This window comes from Neomonachus schauinslandi, chromosome 6 (assembly GCF_002201575.2).
Source record: "Neomonachus schauinslandi chromosome 6, ASM220157v2, whole genome shotgun sequence".
In the NCBI taxonomy this organism is placed as follows: domain Eukaryota; kingdom Metazoa; phylum Chordata; class Mammalia; order Carnivora; family Phocidae; genus Neomonachus; species Neomonachus schauinslandi.
The window spans coordinates 109,517,923-109,539,974 of NC_058408.1; the positions used below are offsets into that span (position 1 = coordinate 109,517,923).

Below are 22,052 nucleotides of genomic sequence, written 5' to 3' on the forward strand. Positions count from 1 at the left end.
AGGGTTCTAGGAACTCTCCATCATTGGTTTTTAAATAAATGCACTCAAAGCAGCATTCTGTATACTGGGATATACAGTTTCTAGCCAGAGAAGGTCAGGAGTTACCCAAAAGCTCATATTCCCTTGGATCATTTATATTTTATTTCCAATAATTCCTCAGATCTACCACTCCGGTCCTTTGTCCATTGTCTTGTGACCCTTGGTATGGCATTACCTCACCACATGGAATATTATAGCAAATTGTTAGATGAAAGTTTGAAGGTAGATAACATGATGAGGTAGAAGTGATCAACACCTTCTTGGATTTAGAGGATTTTCTGAGTTAACTGAACCTCCACAACTCTAAAGGACACAATGAAAGAAATTATCTTCTCATCACTTCCAATAAGCCCATATATTCCCATAAGTGGTTAATGGAACTATTAGTTGAGCTATTCAGATCTGGCTGATGGGGCTCACATGGCAACTATAAATTCTTCTAGGTTTCTTTTTACTTTGAACTCATATGGGTAAGAAGTGTGAGGCTGCCTGTAGGAGTCCTTAGTAGACTTGGGAAGTGCAAGACACAATTCAACTCTAAAAAACAGAATTGGGATAGGAGAGGAGATGTTCCAGGAGGCAGAAGCTAGGACAAATAATGATCACGACTGGGAAAACCAGAAGGAAAAAGGAAAAATGGTGCTCCCAGTAAAAACCAGCCCTGACTATAGGTATCACTCTCAGAAGTCAAAGATTTTAGCCCAAGGAAAGCCTGTTAAAGACAGGCAGTGAGTGCTCTGATATGCAGCTTTGATTCTCTTGAGCAGTGAAGATCTTAGCCCTCCAGTTGCTAAAACAAATATGATCCAAAGAGCCTCCCTTAATAAAAATCCTGCATACTGTCTCCCTCTCAGTGCCTGCTTCCCCAGGAACCCATCCCACAACATTACCAGTAATGCCAACCAGTGGACTTGTGATGCCTGATATTCCACAACTTACATGCCATTTCTTTCTTTTTTTTGTTTTTTTAAAGATTTTATTTATTTATTTGACAGAGAGAGACACAGCGAGAGAGGGAACACAAGCAGGGGGAGTGGGAGAGGGAGAAGCAGGCTCCCCGCAGAGCAGGGAGCCTGATGCAGGACTCGATCCCAGGACCCTGGGATCATGACCTGAGCTGAAGGCAGATGCTTAACCAACTGAGCCACCCAGGCGCCCATACATGCCATTTCTTTCTGATGAACTGGACCAGAGAAACTTAAATCTCAACGAACTATAAAATGTTAACACTGACATTGTTAGGCTAGTAGGGTTCTAGTGTACAATGCCCGTATCTTGTCTTTCCCAGAGCATTGACTCCTGTGAGAGAGCTAATGGTATTTTAATCAGACACCTCTCCTGTCCTGGTTCCCATTTGCTGGGTGAGGGAGGAAAGAGCAAAAATATGTGTGTTTGGGATAGGGTAGGGATGATACCTTTCTGGTTCAGAAAGGAAAGCCTGTTTATCCTGGAATATTAGTGAGTTGGGACTTCAGTGAGAAGCCAGTAAAGCAAAGCAAATTATATAAGGACTTAGGAAACTGCAGTCACGCGTTTTTATGAGGAAAATTCTTTCAGAAGTCGGCATTTCCCGGACACTGAATTACAGAATTACTGAACAGATAGTTAATGTTTCTACTATTTAATCCTTCAGAGAGTAACTGGGTCTTCACTCTGTGCCAAGCCCCCTTTACTGCCTCATGATAATTTACTTGGGCAGAACCTCCTGATCTCCTGTTTCCTTCATCAATGAATCCCTGATGGGATTTTGTGGCTATAATGTGCTTCATAAGATGCTGATATGATAGATTTATTTTTAACAATAGGCTACAGGTTAGCTCTTAGGAAATAGATATATTATTACAACTGGATTAAAGCAACTAAAGGTACTGGAGATAAAAGCCCCCCAAAACAATTGAAAAGATAGAAAATTTTTAAACAAACAGAGCTACATCACTGCTATTATAAATTCAAAAGAGTTAATGATGCTCAGAACTTCCAAATCTGGTAGCAAACACTGTCACTTGCTTGTGAGAGATGCAATTAATACCATCCTTTCTTTTATCTTTGAGCCAATGTTCTAATTTCTCTGTAGGATCTGCCCATACAACTAAGCTTGCTAAACGATGAGAAGGGGAGCAGATCAACACCTTACAGGTGTTCTCATATTCGGTTTCTACAGTACCCATGGAAGTTAGCTTTTACAACACCATGCACAGATGAGGAAACTGAGCCTCAGAGAAGTTTAGGAAAACAGTCATTTCAATTTAGGAAATCAAAATAGAAGTGGTGGGTGGCAGTGCTGGGATTCAAATCCCAGTCCCTCTGATACCCAAGTCCATTTTCAGGAAAAGTTTTCTGCAGGAAACCGTGCACATATTCCACCAAAGGCTCTATCTTTGACAGGGATCTTAGGAAGAGTTAAAAGTTCGGGGTGGGCAGGATGATTCTGCAATGTGTGTGTGTGTGTGTGTGTGTGTGTGTGTGTGTGTGTGTGTGTGTATGGGCACTGAGTCTTCTGCTGATATATAATTACTGTAAAGCCCTTGGAAGAGAGCAGCTAATAAGGGAGTAGTTTGTTGCATCCTTCTGGTGTAGCCACTGTATGACTTAAGCAACAGTCACCCACATATGCAGGCAAAAGTACTTTACTCAGAGTCTGAAACTCGAGAATAGTCTCAGTCTTTCCACTGAGAAGCTGTGGAAATATGGGCAGGTGGTTTGACAGTCCCAAGTGGTGGTTGAGAGTACAGAGTATGCAGCCAGATGGGCTGGGTTCAAATTCAGCTCCACCACTTACTAGCAATGTGACTCTGGAAAAGTTATTTAACTTCTCTGTGCCTCAGTTTCCTCATATATTAAATGAGTATAGGTTAATGCCTCATCACACAGAATTATCGTGAAGAATAAGTGAGTTGATACATGGAAAACGCTTAAAATGATGCTTGGCACATAGCAGATGTTCTTTCAAGACTTAACTATATTTTTATTATTATTTACAAAGTAGAAATAAAAATCTTTACATTCAGGTCTAATTGTAACAATAAATGAGCTATTTCTAAATTGTAGAAGAGAAAATATACTCATGGTATATATGCAGGCTATGCGATCAAGCTACACATGTTTGGAAATGTAAATGTAACAAATAGAGATGTAACTTTGTACTATGTTATATGTGGCTGCTAGGTACAAGCTTCACATTTTCCACTGGTTACTGCAGAGCATTTCTAATTCTTTACCTCTGAGCACTAAGGGTTAGGGACCTCTTGCATCTCTGGGGGCCAGGATGATGTGTTATGCTTCTGTCTGCCCTTGGCACACCACTGGGTGTGAATCCCAGGATGTTGATAGATAAAACCAGCTTCTCTCCAGATTAGAACTTATCAAATGGGGTTGGTAGGTTGAAAATGAAGGAAAGATGTTCTTTGTTAACTGAGTTTTCCAGCTTTCACAAATGACAAATAGAGATGTTGGGAACGAATGAACCCCCAAAATATGAATAGAACAAACTGATGTAACTATTTATGTGTTTGTTTATTTAAACCTGCAGGAAACAAGCTAAACAAATTCAAGAGCAGCTGAAAGAAACACAAAATGGTAAAAACTATAGCCTCAAAGCATCCAGCACAATGGCAAAGTCAGAGAACTTGGTGAAAAATCATGTCCAGCTGCAAAATGTAAGTTTCCTGTCTATACCTCTGTTCCTCCAACCCACCTCAGTGCTTCCAGTTCAGAGGGGACGGGGAGCTTGGGACCAGACTTGTATATTTTTTTCAGTACTTCGTAGATTTTTCCTTAAATCATCTTGCAGTTCGGTGTGTAGGCATGTGCACATGTACAAGTTGAAACAGAGAAAAATTAAATCTCAGCTTTTGATTACAATCTGCAATATAAATTAATCTCTAGAAGAACAAAAGAGCTTCATTTGTTTGTTCCATAATGACTTACTACATTCTAACTACGTGTTGGAAATTGTGCTGGGGCCCAGGGATACAATGTTCTCTACCTTATGGGAACTTAAATGTGGTAAGAGATACAGACACCAGAACCAGAGGGGGTATGTGGGCTGAGATGGTTGACATTCCAATAGATTGGCGAGGAAACCAAAGGGAGCTGGATGGGTGACATGTTCATCAGTTAGTCAAAGAGACTAGGAAAAACAGAAAAAAAGAGCCATGGAATGTGTACTATATTCAAGGAACTCCAAGGTAAGGGGTGTGAGAGATGTCAAAGGTATGAGAGGTGGGAAGGGAGAGTTGTATTCTCAGAGTCAGTATGTCCTAATACCAAACCTTAAATAGATAGCAGAACTTGAAATACGAGCTCTTTGAATCCTATATTCTTTCTACAGTTGTTTTAATCATTTCTGAGATACATTACAAAACACTAATTAAAGACAAGCAAATATCATCTAAGACACACTGAAATATTCCTCTCAAGGTAACAATTCTTTGCCCCCATATAAGATTGCACTTCCAGATTCTGAGACACAAAAGGAAGGAACAAAGGCTGTGGTATAAACCTAGTATTTGAGTATAATAGACAATCACCCAGGACATATTCATGCCCCTCCCAATGCATAAATCACTGGGAATTTATACATCATTTGTGATTCTAAAAAATCATTACCCAGAAAGTAACCATTTGCTATGCATAACAGATGTACTTAGATGTTTAGTGTGGAATTCATAAATCAGAATTGCTTCCCAGCAAAGTTTTGTTAAACTTGTAATCATAGTTATGTGGGGACTGTTCTTTTCTGTAACAGAAGGGATGGTTTTGCTAATGATTTCTGAGTATTATCTCGCCACCTCACCACACAAATGCAGTGATGGAGGGTTTCAATTCCTTAGCAACTGGACCTGCTGAAGAGAAACAAAGCCAGTCACTAGTTAAGATAGTAAGGACAGATTTTAATCAGTAATGTATTTTTGCATTATGGAAGAAGCTGCAGCACGAACTGAACTCAACTTCAATTTGTACAGAGGTGACTGGTTGTTTTAAAGGGAGAATGAGGGAATAGAGAGAGGAATCAGTGGGGGCTTGACAGAGTCAGGGAAGTGAAAAATCAGAGTTGGTCAGTGTGCTAGTCAGCTGACAACTAATGGAGTTTAGAATTCTGTTACTTCCACAGAGACAGGGAGACAGAGGTCCTATCCTTCCTTATTACATTTCAAAGATTTGGCTTTCAGGTCCTTGAGAAAGAAACTCCTGAGTTGTTGGAGATACATATTCATCTCAAAATGACAAAGGGCAGCTTACATTTATAAGCCTTGTTCAAGTAAATGCTCCAAGAAAGGCAGGTCAGGGGCCTTTCCTCCTCCAGCATTGGCTAGAACAAACAGTAAATTCTTTTGGAGACTTTGGAGTTTTTGTTTTTGTTTTGTTTTTCAGGCAGGTGTTTTAAGGAAGGTTAGGGTTATTCTAGGGGTGAAGCCTTGAGCTATTAGAGGCTATTAAAAAACAGAGAAAGAGACTATATTAGAGTTTACTCAAGTCTTTTAACGTGGGGGTGAGTGAATGAAGTCATTTGTGCTGGGAATCTGCAGTTCTTAGAGGCCAAAGTTAAGGCCCAGTAGAAAAGAGGGCTCAGAGGAGCCTGTCTAGAGTTTGGTTGGGAAGAGTCTCGGTCAGTCCCTATGCGTTTTACAGGGTTGCAGCCAAAACACACATATAGTTTTGTATCCTTCATTTTCACCAAACAGATGATCAATAACATTTTCTGTCTGCTTTATGCTCTCCACAAACTCATTTGAGAGATAGCATAATTGTCTACAAGGTGGCCACTTCACAATGTCCTCATCCTTCTCTTCTTGTAGACACTCCTGTTCTTTCCTATTGTTTACTATTAAAGGAATATGAAAATAAACTCCTCATTCATATGCATCCCCACCCCTCATTTGATTGGAATGATTAGAATTAGAATAACAAGAAATTACAAAGTGTATGGGTTTGCAACATTTGAAAGACTTTTGGGCACATTGGATTTTCTTTTCTTTTTCTTTCCCTCTCCTCCCCTCTCCGGCCCACCCATACCCACATTTTGTATGTTAGCCAGGGAAGCAGAGGGTGGGCTCAACTAGATCATTCCCACAGGGCCCAAGATAAGATGTGGGAAAGTGTCTTTATATTTCTCCCATTTGGGATAAAGAGAATATATATAGGACATTTTTTTTCCTCTGACTTGGGGTGTGGACAGCTAGGACAATACATTTCAAGGGATCATCAGTTTTAGGCTGAGCTGGGAGTTGAGGCAGAGAATAGATAGGAAAGGAAGGCTTGTAAGGACCCTGGAGAAGGAGAGTGAGGTGCATCGAGGAGACACATGCATGCTGGCCATAACATCCTACACTTCGCCTGCTTGGGCCCAAGGGAGGTCCCTTTAACCAGACTAGACTGGAATAAATAAGTTGCTCTCCCACAGGCACATATCAATTTCAGTGCTAGAAAGCAATGTGGGTCACTACTAGCTTTGTTATACCTTTGTCATCATTTCTTTTGCTAATTTAATAGGAGAACATGGTATTTTTTTAAATTTACATTTAACTATTTGACTGTGTAGTACAATCTTAGTCCATATTATTTCTAGTCAAATGTTCAGTCTGGTGAGTTATGTCCCTGCTGATACTCTTGCTCCTATTTTTGTTATAAGAATCAAATAACAATTGGACTGTAGTTTTTCATGTAGTGTATTATGGGAGAAAATAGTAATGGAGAATATATATCAATAATACATTGAAAAGGAACAGAAAGTTTTAAGAGCATTTGCTCTCCTTCCATTTTATGCTGAAGATATGCAAGGAGAAGTATAGAGGACATCTATGCAGCTGGAAGCCAGGTAGCACTGGTCTGAGGGCAAGCAGTAATCTGATGTGTGGCTCAATTTTTTTGCATGAATATTGAAAAAAGCAAGGGTATTGAAGAAAATTCAGTAAAGCAGTTTTTCTTTGTAGGTCTTTTTTTTCTTTCTTCTTCTGGCAAGATCTTTGAGGAAATACCAACGTCAATGTTAAAAGCAAACAATGATAAATGAAATCGTGATCATCATAAGGGCAAATATCATGGACTGAGTACATATACAGAATCATGCTAAATGATATAAATACATCGCCTCATTTCGTCCTAACAGCAACGACTTAATTTACACCCCCTATGTGCACAAGAGGGAAATGTGACTCAAAAAAATTTTATCACTGCCAGCCTGCCTGTGAGTAGCAGAAAGGCAAACTCACATCTTTATAACTCAGCGGTTCAACAGGGGGCAGTGTTGCCCCAGAGAACTTTTGGCAAAGTCTGGAGAGACTTTGGGTGTTACAGCTTGAGAGACATCTATGAGCAGAGGGCAGAAGTGCTGATACATATTCCACAATATACAGGATAGCCCTCCCCCCGCAACAGAAAATTATCCTCCCCAAATATCAAGAGTGGGGAGGAAATCCAGAGTCCAAGCTCAAGTTGCATAGTGCATCCAGTAGGAAATTCTGAATGCCCAGCATAGGAGTTCTATCATTGTTTCTACTACACAAAGGGTGATGGGTTATCCACAAACACTCTAATCCTTGGGAGGGAAAATTTCCTGCTGGGACACCGTATCAGGCAAATCTGTCTTTATTTTATCTTGAAGCCCAGGTTAACTACTTGAAATTCTTTGCAAATTGCAGTGTTTAACAAATGAATTGTCTGCGTCTGGCATTCCCTTAAGTTCATTAAACATTCATGGGGAAGGGTTTCACTTTACAGTCATTTAACAAGATGTGAAACACCTAGTCCAGTGAAGCAACATGATACTCTGGAAACACTTGACTCAGAGGCTGCAGAACTAGACCTGGCAGTGCGGTAGAAGCATCGAGCGCCTTATCGTCATTAACAGATGAAGCATTTGTGACTCAGAGAGATGAACTGACCTCATTGACTGTGTCCTGCATGAGAGAGGGCTAGAGCTAGCATTATAACTTCCAGCCTGAGCGACACTTCTCAGCCTGATTCAGGGATCAGAAAGAGAAGTCCTTAAAAGAGAGATGATCACACTACATCAAAAACTGATGATGTAATGTATGGTGATTAACATAACAATAAAAAAATTTTTAAAAAAGAGAGATGGTCCCTTCTCTCTTAAAATCAAGAGAAAATATACCTAAGTGAAAAGTAAGGGAATAAAATTATGTACGCCTTCCCACGCTTTTTTCAAGAACCCTCTCAGGAAAGATAGGTTTAGGGGAGTAACATTCAATGAGAAAGAATTGGAAGATAATATTTGCATGCATTAGGAGAGTCATAAGAATTTAATGCCTAACACAGCCTTGATGATTGGTAGAGAGAGGCATCCATTTATTCTGTAATACTTATTAAACACTTCTCTATGCTGGGCACTGTATGAAGAGCTTACAAACAGAAGAGATGGATCCTGACATCGGGGAGCTCACAGGCTCGTGGTAGAAACAAGTATGTAAGCATATACAGCACTTGTTCTCTAATGTAGATACATGAAGTCACAGAGCTATCAGAGAATGGAAAAGGACATCTGTGATTGTCTGGGGGAAATACTGAATCCTGCCCAAAGTAGGTGACATACGAACTGAGTCTTGGGAGTGAGCTGAAGTTCTGTCAGATAGTTGTAACAGGGTTGGTCAGAAGAGGTAATTGGTAACGTCTTTATAGCATGAATCAACGTTAGCTTTGAATAGTTCTGGTTTAAAAAATGATCTCTTGTTGTATATATCAAATTCTAACTTATTGATTCACTATAGAGTCATACACTCATCTATTCAAATATATATTAAATATTCAGTAAGGACCAGGCGCTCGCTGCATTAAGGACCAGGGATATAATGATGACCCAAAATGATGGTGTCCTTACTTTCAAGGAGCTTACTGATTACTGTAGGTGAGAGATATTAACCAAAAAATCCCACAACGAATCTGCCAAGGCCTCCAGTCAACAGTGAGTGAACAGTCCTGTTAGAGCTTATAGAAGGCAGGTCTGGGAGCTGACCCGACAATATAAGAATAGCAAAGAGCTCCCTCAGAAGAGGGAATGATGGCATGTGCTCAGTCTCCCTGGCTGAAAGGGGCACATGATTGAGGTGAGAAGGTGGGTCATAGGGGGTAGGAGTGAGGAGCAGTGGTTGCTATAGCCCGTGCGTAGAAAGTGTATCTTGCTTCCGTGGAAATGGGTTGAAGTTTGACTGCAGTTGGTATCGTTCTTCCTGCGTGGGATATGGTGCAAAATTTCCTAACAGCAACAGTGGTCAAATTGTTTTTAATTACTTGCATCAGAAATCACGCTTTAAAATATACCATAACCACTCATTTTCACCATGCTATGGGCTCCTAAGTCAGACTTCCAGTAAAGAACATTTTGACACAGACAGAGAGGAGTTGGGAGCAATGCAGAGAGAGAGAGACAAACATTTAAAACCCTTTGAAAATATCCTCCTTCCTGCCGTTATTGCCTGGGGTTGCAGACCAGGTGATTATCAGCTCTGTCATCATTGCTTTCCAACACAGACACGCTTTCATTTACCCTTCTGACTCCTGCTGCGAGCATTGGGCAGGCCTGGAAACGTCCGTGCTCCACCTCCAACATGAGCCTGCTTCATTTGACAGGTCTATTGATTTCGGTGCGCCATCAACAGTGTGTCAGGAGCAAGGCAGGTGATGGTGCAAACAACAGCGGAGGTCCGCAGCACCCAGGAGCCCCCACAAGGCGAGCTTTCGGGAAAGCCAGTTGGGATGAGTGCTTCGCCAAGAGATAACAGTACTGACCAGGGCCTCTGTGGGTGTTTAAAAGGAAATCAATTCAGCTCATGTTGGAAGGACCAGTGAATGGACCGTGTCATCTCCTTATTAGGTATTAAAGTGACATTTTGAACATTATACCGAATGAGGTTTTAACAAAACAGGTACACACACAAAAAGTCAAGATCTGTATGAGTGCAAGGAAAGAACATGAAGTCACCTACCATACTTTGTAACAGTGTACAGCAATGTTAATGGAAAGGGCCAGACGGGCAGCTTCACTGGAGATATTATCTCATGGATAAAATTATGCAGACCGTAACTCCTCCCAGGGATGGAAGTGTATAAATTTTGGAAGGAATCCTAAGAAATGATTTCAGCATAGAGCATAAAAATGTCCAAAGGCTATAATCGTGGTCAGTTACGCTGCCTTTAAGGAGGTTTGTTGCAGACTGTTTGCTAAGTGGATTCTACACCTTGAGGGCCTATAGCTGAAAATAAAGACTGAATTCTACCTTTAGTTTCTAAATTTCTCTTTTCCTCCTCCTCCCGGGCCCTCCTCCTCCTCATCCTTGTCCTCTCTCTTCTCATTCTTTTTTTCCTTCTTCTTCTTCTTCTGCTTCTGCTTCTGCTTCTGCTTCTGCTTCTGTTTCTGCTTCTGCTTCTGCTTCTTTTGCTTCTTTTTGGGGGTATGTATCTTTTGCTTTTTTTAAACTTTTTTATTTTTTACACTTGATTTTAGCCAAAAGGCTGAGAAGCGATAACTTTTTTATTTTTTAAAGTAGACTTTATTTTTTAAGGCAGTTTTAGATGTACAGAAAAGTTGCAAAAATAGTACAGTGAGTTCCCATATACACTCTACTCAGTTTTTCCTATTAGCCTCATATATTAACATGGTACATTTGTTAAAATTAATGAACCCATAGTGATGCCTTGTTACTAACTCAAATCCAGAGTTTATTCAGGTCTCCTCAGTTTTTACCTAATTGTTTCTGCTCCAGGATTCCACCCAGGATACCACATAGCGTTTGGTTGTCATATGTCCTCTTGGCTGTGACAGTTTGTCAGATTTTCCTTGTTTTAGTGGCTCTGACAGTTTTTAGGAGTAGTGGTCAAGTATTGTGTAGGATGCTGCTCTACTGGAATTAGTTTGATGTTTTTCTCGTGATTAGATTGGGGGTAATGGAGTGTGGGGAGAAAGACAACAGAGATAAAGTGCCAAATCATCACTCATCAAAAGTGCACATTATCAATATGATTTAACACTGTTGATGATCACTTTGTCACCTGAGGTAGTAATTGCTAGGAGTCTCCCCTGTGATCTTACGCTTCCCTTCCTTTCTATAGAGTTCTCTTTGGAAGGAAGTGACTCTGTGTAGCCCACACTTAAGGAGTGGGAGTTATGCTCCCCCTTTGTAAAGGCAGAGTGTCTACATGTTATTTGGAATGCTACTGCAAAGAGTTTATCTCTTGTTCCTCATTTATTTATTAAGTCCATCATTTATCTAAGAGTATGAATTCATGGGTACTTATTTTATACTTTAAGTTATAATTCAATAAATATTTTTTCTTATTTTATATCAACTTCTTTCAGCTGTGGCCATTGGTAGCTCTTTCAGTTGGTTCCTGTGTCATTTTGACATACTTCATCAGTTCAGTATAGGTTTTCTGGAGGTTTTTGTTGAGTATGTCCTTGATTCTAAGCCCTCTCAGCAGACAGATCAAAGATATATCTATCAGCCAGATAGTGTTTATGAGCAGTACTTTTCCTTTAGTCTACAGATTCCACTCATTTCAAAGTTACTTAGGACAGCATGCCCCTGATCCCCACCTCCCACTAATGTTCTTTCATATATTTATAATATAGTCATTTTCCCTTAGCAAAGTTTGTATTCCTTCCTAGAATCTCCAGATCTCCTAAATGACATTTATTTTGTTAATAGGGAGGTTGCTTTAATAGATACAGGGTGATTAAACTTACCTATTTCCTCTTGCATGAACTTTGATGACACGTGTCTTTCAAGAAATTGAAAGAAAAGAAATTTCAAGACCAATTTCTTGAAAGATACCAAATTTGAGAGCATACAGTTATTCATAGTGTTCCTTTATTAACCTTTTTCTGTCCATGGGAGTAGTAGTGATGGCCTCTTTCACTTCTGTTATTGATAATCTTTTCTCTTTTTTTTTTTTTCTGGGTTAGTTAACCAGAGATTTATTTTTATTTATTTATTTTTTTAAAGATTTTATTTATTTATCTCAGAGAGAATGAGAGACAGAGAGCATGAGAGGGAGGAGGGTCAGAGGGAGAAGCAGACTCCCCGCCGAGCAGGGAGCCCGATGCGGGACTCGATCCCGGGACTCCAGGATCATGACCTGAGCCGAAGGCAGTTGCTTAACCAACTGAGCCACCCAGGCGCCCTAACCAGAGATTTATTAATGTTATTGATCATTTCAAAGCATCAGCTTTGCTTGTGTTGATTTTCTCTATTCTTTTCCTATTTTCAATTTTATTTATTTTTTTTTAAAGAATTTATTTATTTATTTGACAGAGAGAGACACAGCAAGAGAGGGAACACAAGCAAGGTGGGGAGTGGGGGAGGGAGAAGCAGGCTTCCCGCCAAGCAGGGAGCCCAGTGTGGGGTTGAATCCCAGGACCCTAGGATCATGACCTGAGCCAAAGGCAGACGCTTAACCGAGCCACCCAGACACCCCTGTTTTCAATTTTATTAATTCTCTTTTATTATTTCTCTTCTGCTTGTTTCAGGTTTAAATTACTCTTCTTTTTCTAGTTTCCTAAGGTAGAAATTCAGATGACTGATTTTAGATATTTCTTCTTTTTATTTTTTTTATTTATTTTTATTTTTTTAAAGATTTTATTTATTTATTTGAGACAGAATGAGAGAGAGAGAGAGCACATGAGAGGGGGGAGGGTCAGAGGGAAAAGCAGGCTCCCTGCCGAGCCGGGCACCCGATGCGGGACTTGATCCAGGGACTCCAGGATCATGACCTGAGCCGAAGGCAGTCGCTTAACCAACTGAGCCACCCAGGCGCCCGATATTTCTTCTTTTTAAATATAAGAATTTAATGTTGTAAATTTATCTCTAATCACTGCTTTGATTACCTAACACAAATTTTGATAAGTTGTATTTTCATTATCATTTAGTTAAAAATATTTTAAAATTTCTCTTGTGACTTTTCTTTGAGCTTTCTGTTATTTACAAGTATGTTGTTTACTCTCCAAAGAGTTTTGGATTTTCCATTTATCTTTTCCTTATTGATTTCTAGCAATATGGTCTGAGAATATACTATTTATGATTTCTATCTCTTAAAAATTTCTTTAGATGGGGCAACTGGCTGGCTCAGTCAGTAGAGCATGAGACTCTTGATCTCAGGGTTGTGAGTTTGAGCCCCACACTGGGTGTAAAGATTACTTAAAAAATAAAAAAATCTTTAAAAAAAATTTCTTAAGATGTATTTTATAACCAGGAATGTGATTTATCTTGATGAATGTTCCATGAGCTCAAAAAAAAAAGTGTAGACTGCCACTTTAGAAGTATTTTATAAGTATCAATTAGATGCAGTTGATTGAAAGTGCTGTGTGGATCAACTGTATCCTCAATGATTTCCTGACTGCTGAATCTGTCAATTACTAATAGACAGGTGTTGAACACTCCAAGTATAATAGTGGATTTGTCTATTTCTCCTTGAGGTTCTATCGGTTGTTGCCTTATGAATTTTGATGCTCTGTTGCTAGGTGTACAAATGTTAAGAACTGTTTTATCTTCTTGGAGGATTAGCCCTTTATCATTAAGTAAATGATACTTTTTACATCATTCTTTGTCCCTAAAACTTTTCCTTGTTCTGAAGTCTGCTTTGTCTGAAATTATTATATCTACTCCAGCTTTCTTTTAGCATGATATATTTTTACCTCCTCTCTTACTTTTATTCTATCTCTGTCTTTATATAAGTGGGTTTCTTATAGACAACATATAGTTGGGTTTTTTTCTCACACATGCTGATAATCTGTTTTTTAATTAGTGTATTTAGACCATTCATATTTGAAGTGATTAATGATATAGTTCAATTAATATCTTCCATATTTATAACCATTTTCAGTTCTTTTCACCTGATCTTTGTTTCTTTTGTTCTTTTCTATTTCTTCCTTCTCTGGTTTTAATTATTTAGTGTGATTCCATTTCTTCTCCTCTTTTAACATATCAATTATACTTCTTTTTATAATTTTTTAGTGGTTACTCAAGATTTTATAATATATATTTACAACTAATCTAAGTCTACTTTCAAATACCTGGTTAGTCCAGGTATTTTATAATTGAGTATTCACAATTCCTTTCTCTTGTTCTTTATAAAATTGCTGCCAATTATTAATTTGTGTATACAGTATATCCACAATACCCAATTATTTTGAACACTTTTTTTCAACTTGATCTATTAATAATAAGAAAAATAAAATATTTTAATTTACTTTTACTTATTACTTCTCTGGCATTTTTCCTTTTTTAGGTAGATCTGAGTTTCTAACCTATATCATTTCGTTTCTCCTTGAAAAGCTTCTCTTAAAATTTCTTGCAGGACAAGTCTGCTGGTGATGAATTTCCTGTTTTTTGTTTGTTGGTTGGTCTAAGAAAGTCTTTATTTCTCCTTTATTTTTGATGGATAATTTAACCAGAGATATATTTTCAGTTTGGTGTTTATTCTTAAGTATTTCACTCCTGTCTTTTCTTGTTTGCATGATTTCTGGTTAGAATTCCACTATATTTGTTCATCTTTTTCTTCTATAAGCGGGTTTTTATTTTCCTTGGTTTTATTTTCAGCATTTTATTTTATTTTTGTGTTATTTTTTTCTTTACTTCTCTTTTCCTTTTTTAAAAAAATACAGCTTGAATATGATATGCTGTGATGTAGATTTTTTTGGTATTTATCCTTTATGGTGTTTTGATATTCTGTAAGCTTCCTGTATTTATGGTTTGGTGTCTGTCAATAATTTTGAAAAGTTCTCAGTTACTATTCACATATTTTTCCTGCTCCATTTTCTTTCTTCTCCTTCAGTAACTCCAGTTATGCATATGTTATACCATTGGAAATTTTTCAACAGTTTTTCAATTTTATCATTCATTTTTTCCTTTCTTTTTTCTCTTCTTTTTTTCTAAATATATTGTTTTTGTTTTGTGTTTCATGCCAGGAAGTTTCTGTTGATTAATACTCAAGTTCCCTGATTCTTTCCTTGGTTGTGTGCACTCTAATGATGAGCCTATCAAGTGCATTCATCATTTATGTTACAGTATTTTTTATATTTAGATTTACTTTTGAGTATTTCTTAGAGTTTCCATCTCTCTACTTACACTACTCATCTGTTCTCACATGCTGTCTACCTTTCCCTTTACAGCTCTAAGCATAGTTATTGTGCTTATTTTAAATTCCATGTCTGATCATCCCAACTTTTCTGTGGTATCTGAGTCAAGTTGTGGTCCTTATTTTGCATCTTCAGACTTCATTTATGTATATATATTCTAGTATGCCTTATAATTTTTTGTTAAAAAGTAGACATGATACATTGGATAATCCTGAGGTAAACAGATGTTTAGTGTAGGTTTTATGTTAATTTGGTTAGCAGTGGGTTTCATTTAATGTTTGCTGTAGCTGTAGATGCCAAGGGCTTTAAAATCCACTAGTGTCTTTTGTTTCTTTCATCTTTGGGTTCTCCTGAGAACTCCAACCAACCCTGGATAGGAGTACAGCAACTTGAACCTGAATCGCATGTTAAATGCAGCCACTGAAATGAAAATGATTCTCATAAAGTCTGTGAGAGAGAAGAAAAATCCAAAATAATAAATTTTGAGAATAAATTTGTGTTAATTGACCAAAATAGTACAATCGGAAGCAACTGTATAACAACAATGCAAGCATTTGAAAGAAAAGATTTAGAACATAGTATCTATTATAGACACTATGAATAAACAGAACATAATCAGGTTGATTCTATTCAAAACTTTAATCCAGGATTTTTAACAAAACCTTTTAGCTTTCAGGATCAAAAGTCTCATTCAAAGCAAAGGCTATATGCACCTCAGAGGTTTATTGCAGCATTATTTACAATAACCAAATTATGCAAGCAGCCCAAGCATCCATTGATAGATGAGTGGATAAAGAAGATACGGGATGTGTGTGTGTGTGTGTGTGTGTGTGTGTATACCCAAACATATAGGAATATTATTCAGTCATAAAGCAGAATTAACTCTTGCTATTTGCAACATGGATGGAGCTAGAGAGTATAATGCTAAGTGAAATAAGTCAGAGGAAGACAAATACCATATGATTTAACTCATATGTGGAATTTAGGAAAGAAAACAAATGAACAAAGAAAAAAGACAAACCAAAAATCAGACTCTTAACTATAGAGAACAAACAATGGTTACTAAAGGGGAGCTGGGTAAGGGGGATAGGTGAAACAGGTGATGGAGATTAAGAGCACACTTATCTTGATGCATGGAACTATTGGATCACTATATTGCACACCTGAAACTAATATAACACTGTATTTTAACTACACTAGAATTAAAATAAAATAAAAATAAAAACTGATTGGTATCCCCCCCCAAAAAAGCAGCAGAGATTTTCTCTAGAAAATCTAGATGCTGCAGAAACACTTGGCTGATGTTGCCCCCATAGACCTCTGCAGGAGCAGAGACTTACCGCCTCCCATTTGGCACAGATGTCTCCAGATCATCTCACTTGTTTCTGTAGCTGAATATTCCAGGCATCCAAGTTTGTCTTCTAAACCAATTTATTAAAAATTGGGATTAAAAAACAAACAAACAAACACTTAGTTGGTCTTTTATAGAACCCGAAGGTCAGATAGAAAGTCAGAATGTTGGTTATATTCCAGTGACATGTCTATTCATTGCACTTTTCCCATGGATGGTTAGTAATAATTAACCTTAATTAGTCAATAAAAAAGCACACATGAAGGTATTTACATCATTTTTTGGATCTTTGTAATTTTGGATTATTGAAAATAGCCACCTTTTCCAAATTATCTCCATATCATCTTTTTTTCTGTGTCAATTTACTCCATTTTGCAAAAAGTCTGACCTGCTTATGTGAGTCCATTTTGTAGAATTGAGATACTGTTTCAAGACATGGTTATGACTGCCCCTATGTGGTTTATTTTGAAAGTACTTAAGAAGAAAACAGTAGAGATTGAAATCTTAAGGTTAGTTACATAACCTTGACATTTTGCCTAATCTCAGTAACCCATATCCACTGATACACTTTTCCCCAAGGATAACATCCAGTTAATAGTTGTTTTTTTTTTTTTTCATCTGCATCCTGTGTTGTTGCATGGGAAACACACAGACACACAAATGCACACATAGAAATATATATGTACATGTACATACAAAATCTATATATGTGTGTGTATATGTATACATAAAACTAAATATATGTATATACACATATACATACTTGGAATATATGTATATCTGTTCACTTCATTTTCCTTATTTATGCAAATGGATTCATATTATGCATACTTTTTTTTTGTACCTTGATTTTATTCTTTTCAATGGTTGTGTAGTTTTCATTTGTGGATATTTCTATTGTGTCCAGTTGTTTGTGTTTTATATTTATTTTGTTTTGTTATTAAAAACTGTACCACTGGTATACTCTAGTGATGATATTATTTTGAATTTTTACAATCATATTAATGATGGGAAGTCCTAGAAGTAACATTCTGGATCAAAGAGTGTGTATATTTAACATTTTGGAACATATTGGCAATTTGTACCCCAACATATTAGTACCAACTCTAATTTTCTTGAATCTGTAGCTTTACTAGATCTTCTTGAAATTTAATTTTCTCTATTCTGATTTTTATCCCTTTACAATGAATGCAGTTGTACACTTTTCCATATGTATATTGCATATCTGTCTTCATTGTTCTGTAAAATTCTTGTTCATACATTAGATATGAATATCCAGATTTCGAAATTTTCTCTGGATTGGTTAGCATTCTAAAATTGTCATTTGTCAGGATAGTTTTTATCTGGAGTTTCTGGAAGAGAAACCTGCTAGCCCTTGTTGCCTGTTCAAGAGCTATGTGTCCCATGAGTATTAAAGTCGACAGCTTGCTGCCTGGTTGAGATACCATATGATATTTCCCTTGGGGCAAAGTTTTTCTTAATGTGTCATCTCTATAGGTTTCCCCAAAGGCTCCTGAGCCTTATAAGATATCATAGTCAAAGGTGAAACGACAGCTAACTAGCTATAAAGAGTGAAATGCTCACAAAAATTTCTCTTATTAAGCCCAGTAACTACTTGGCAAAGGCTGAAGGAGGAGAATGGTGGACTGCCGAGGGCAGGTACTCTGAATCAATATCCTCGTAATTCTGAGAATGTTTCAAAGTTCGTTCAATCACTATTTATTGAATCCCTATTATTTGTAGTCCAGCTACTAATTAATTCTTGCATGTACAAAATGTATATCGAATAAAAAATACTTGTGCTTTTGCCTGTCAGGCACAATGTGCCATGGGTGTAAATTGAAATGAGAAGACATACTTTAAATTCTAAAGTGGAGAACCCTCCTGGATGGACCTTATCTAAGCAGAGTTTGGAGGGAGGACGGAGACCATACTCAGTGTGTGAGAAATGGGATGCCAATGATGTCTCTGTCATTCTCCTGATCAGGTGCCCAGTGGACAAATTACTGGCAAGTTCAGTAACTTCTCAATATCTAGCTATGGTGTTATAGGCCCTCCTCTCATAATTTATCCTCCAGCTCAACTCTGTGCATGTGGTTTCCCACAGTATTCAAAGGCGGAAAGGCATCCTGTGACTGCATTGGAGAAAATGATGGAGTCAAGTTTTGCCGGCCCCCAGTCATTCCCAGAGGTCCCTTCTCCTGACAGAGGAAGCCAGTCTGTCAAACACCACAGGTACAGGTAGCTACTCATGGTGGGGATGGGCACATTCACACTATGTCTGACGCTGGACAACACAGGCCAACAAATGGCAACCTGATTCAGGAGAGATGATTGTTCTTGCTTCCCCTTAGTTCTCCGTGGAGTGGATGCTCAAGCAGCTGACAGCCAGTAAACCAAAGCTGACAGCAGGCAGCCATGCCCCTGTAAGAAGCCTGAAGGAACTATTAACAACACCCATCAAAGCTGCAGACACAGACCAGTGAATGAAACAATTGCATTCTGAAAAACTATTAAAAACATGATTTTTCCTAGCCTGCCTTATCACCGTCTGCAAATTTAATGACTAATTCTTCCCTAGGCAGCTGATGTGACACACTCCAGGTCTTCCAACATGGTTCTTACACAAAGAAAACTTTTCAGGGGGAGGAAGCTTGGCAGGTGTTCTCCTTGGGATTATAAAATCTGTTATTAATGGGGTGGCACTCTTTTGCAAGCTGACCACAGAAATTGGTTCTTTGGGGTAGAAAGCCAAACACAAGATTGTCTTATAAATACCATAACATTCGGAGGCCAAGCAAGTTTTTTAGCATCTTCTAGTCACGTGCTGCATTTCATATACAAAAATCTCAAAGTCCGAAGATGCAGTCTTTGTCCTAAACCAAGTGCCAAAGTTTGGGACTGATGTTATGTTTATGTGCATCTGAATGTAATAGCCTCAGTCTTTGTGGAAGTTGTGCAGTGATTTAAGTATCCTTTTCTTAGTGAGAACTACAGTATTTTAAAATTAAATATATACATATGAAAAGATTAAAATTTCAAAAAAGGAGAAGGTACAAAATAGTAGTTGTCACTTATCATGGTGAGCATCAAGTCATGTATAGAATTGTAGAATCATTATGTTGTATCTCTGAAACAAATATAACATTGCATGTCAACTATATTTAAAAAAAAAAAAAAACCTTGAAAAAACAGCCAGTTGCCCCCAACAATAACAGATAAATATTGTTGACCCTTGGTTTTCACATATCTAGGCAATGTTTTGAAAACCTCCATGACAGAAACATGCATTATACAAGGAAACTATCTTCTTCCTTGACTCTCAGTGAGTCCCCTAAAAAAAGATTTTCTTGATGCTGGCCACATTTACTGGGAGGTTCTCTGTATACTAATCCTCATTATTGGATGGTGATTTTTTTTTTCTCATTCTACGTGAGTAGAGACTGAGATACCAAAGGTTTGCTAAGTTTTTTTTTTTTTTTTTTTTAATGGTTTAAATATTTTCAACTTGGAATTGAAATATATTTGGCTGTTGGATTATTGCTTTATTTATTAACTACAAGTTTTGGGTGATATCATTTGAGGCATTTACAGAGTTTCTTGTTAAAAGAGCATTTTAGTTCACTAAATCTAATGGAAGTTCTTTAATTAGGGAAATAAGTCCAAAATTACCAGCCTTTTATAAGGTGGATATTTTCTCCAAAACAACATTTTCTCCTGCGGATTATAACACATGTTGAAGTGGTGTCCCATCCAGTCGAGTAAAATAATTATGTATAATATTATTCTAGGACTATATTATGCCATCAATGTTTTAAAGTTGAAATAAAAAAGAATTACAGTTTCTAATGTATTTGAGCTGCAAATACCTGACCTTATTCCTTGTCTGTTGACATACCCCCTTCTTAAACTTGGCTTCTACTATGTTTCTAGGAACCACTCACAAATCAAATAAGGACATTTTTAAGAGATCTTCCTTTTTGTTTGGTTCAATGACACTGCAGTATTTGTTGGCATACATTGTGTCCTGATAGATAGGCAAGGGTTGATTTATAAAGCTCTTTTAGAACTTTGTAAATTATAGTTTAATATATCATAGCTTTTGTTTTGTAAAACATGCAGTAGACTTAAACGTTTTCATGATTGATAACCTGGTCACTGATTTATACATCCTGCAAACTGCTCTATAACTTCCCGAATGCCACTGGGTTAGAAGGCTTGAATAGTTGATTGATCAATAGGTGTAGAACTGTTTTTGAAGATGGGTCACTAGTTCATAGTGGAAGACTTTGTTGTTGTGACAGTTTGGCTAGCTATGAATAATTAATTTCTTTTTTGTGCACTGCAAACATGACTTATTTGGATAACTCATTATAACAAAGCTATTAATTCAAAGCCATTATTTCTCATGTTTATTCAAAGGGAAAACAATCCTCTTGCTTTTTAAAGAAAAATCTATTATGTTATGTCATACCTATTACATTACATTTTAGCAATATAACTCTCTTATAGACAGCACATATGTGGGGTTTTTGAATGAAATAAGACCAGGATTTTCGGTGATTACCATGAGCCCCCGAGTTGTCAGGTGAAGAGAAGGAGTCAGGGGAGCTCATTGCACTGAGCCCCTACTCCCTGCCCGGCTCCATGCATAATCTCTCTTTTAGCCCTACTGCAGTCCTATGAAGATACTGAAGCATGATGCTAATACCCTCCTTTGGCACCTCTCTGACCCATATTTAGTTTTTACCTTTTTCTGCCTTGTCCTGTGCACTGAAAGAGCCGCAGGCTCTCTTGTCTGCTGTCAATACAGAACACAAGCAGGAGATGGGAGGATGGGTGGAGACTGAAGTCCTGGTCTTTCTGTGCCCTCCCTCCCTGCTCGCCTCAGCTACATCCCTCGTCCCTCTTCCCAGGGGCCACAGTGCCTGCCAGGTGGTCCTTTCCTTACCACTCCCCTTCCCTCTTCATTCTGATAGTTTCCTCCTCCCCTTGTCCCTTCAGTTACAGTGATATAAATAGCCTCCCCTTGTTACCTGGCCTGACATACAGTAGTGCCCTATGTTGGCCTTTCCCCTCCCCCCCCTTAAACACTGAAGACACCTTTGTAAATAGTAAAATCTCCCCAATGACCCAAATTAGAGTACCATCTCTTTCCCTTCAGGACTCTGACTGGTAGAAATATTTCCCCCAGTATCATGCTGCTAGTAATGTACAGACCTGAGATGCACCCTCAGATGCAGCTAATTCTAGGACCAAAGCCTGAGTACCCCCACAGACACCCTAATAGCTCCTGGATAATACAGATAGGTGCTATAAGGGAGGGGAAAAAAGAGCTATTGGAACTCTTTAAACTTGTGGCCTCGGTGACCTAACTAGCAGTCCCATGTTGTCAACATACAAGAAATATTATGATAAAGAATGAAGGTATAATATGTTGCAAGGTATGACCTAGTGTTTGTACAAACTCAAGAAGTTAATGTTGGCTTGAAGAAGGTAAAGTTTGATCATTCACTTTGCCAAAACCAAGAAAGTGTCTCCTGGCTCTCAAATGTCAGCTTCTCAAACTCTGAT

The 22,052-nt window shown here is 38.0% G+C and overlaps 1 protein-coding gene across 4 annotated transcripts in view; it reads left to right on the forward strand.

Annotated features, from left to right (window-relative positions):
- The window catches only part of NRG3 (neuregulin 3), a 1,029,538-nt gene that overhangs the window by 998,518 nt on the left and 8,968 nt on the right, over window positions 1-22,052 (forward strand). For all 4 annotated transcript variants that reach the window (XM_044916509.1, XM_044916510.1, XM_044916511.1 and 1 more), the window contains exons 6-7: window positions 3,569-3,695; window positions 18,586-18,713. In XM_044916509.1, the coding sequence (XP_044772444.1) occupies window positions 3,569-3,695; window positions 18,586-18,713 (255 nt within the window). The remainder of the gene's footprint in view (window positions 1-3,568; window positions 3,696-18,585; window positions 18,714-22,052) is intronic.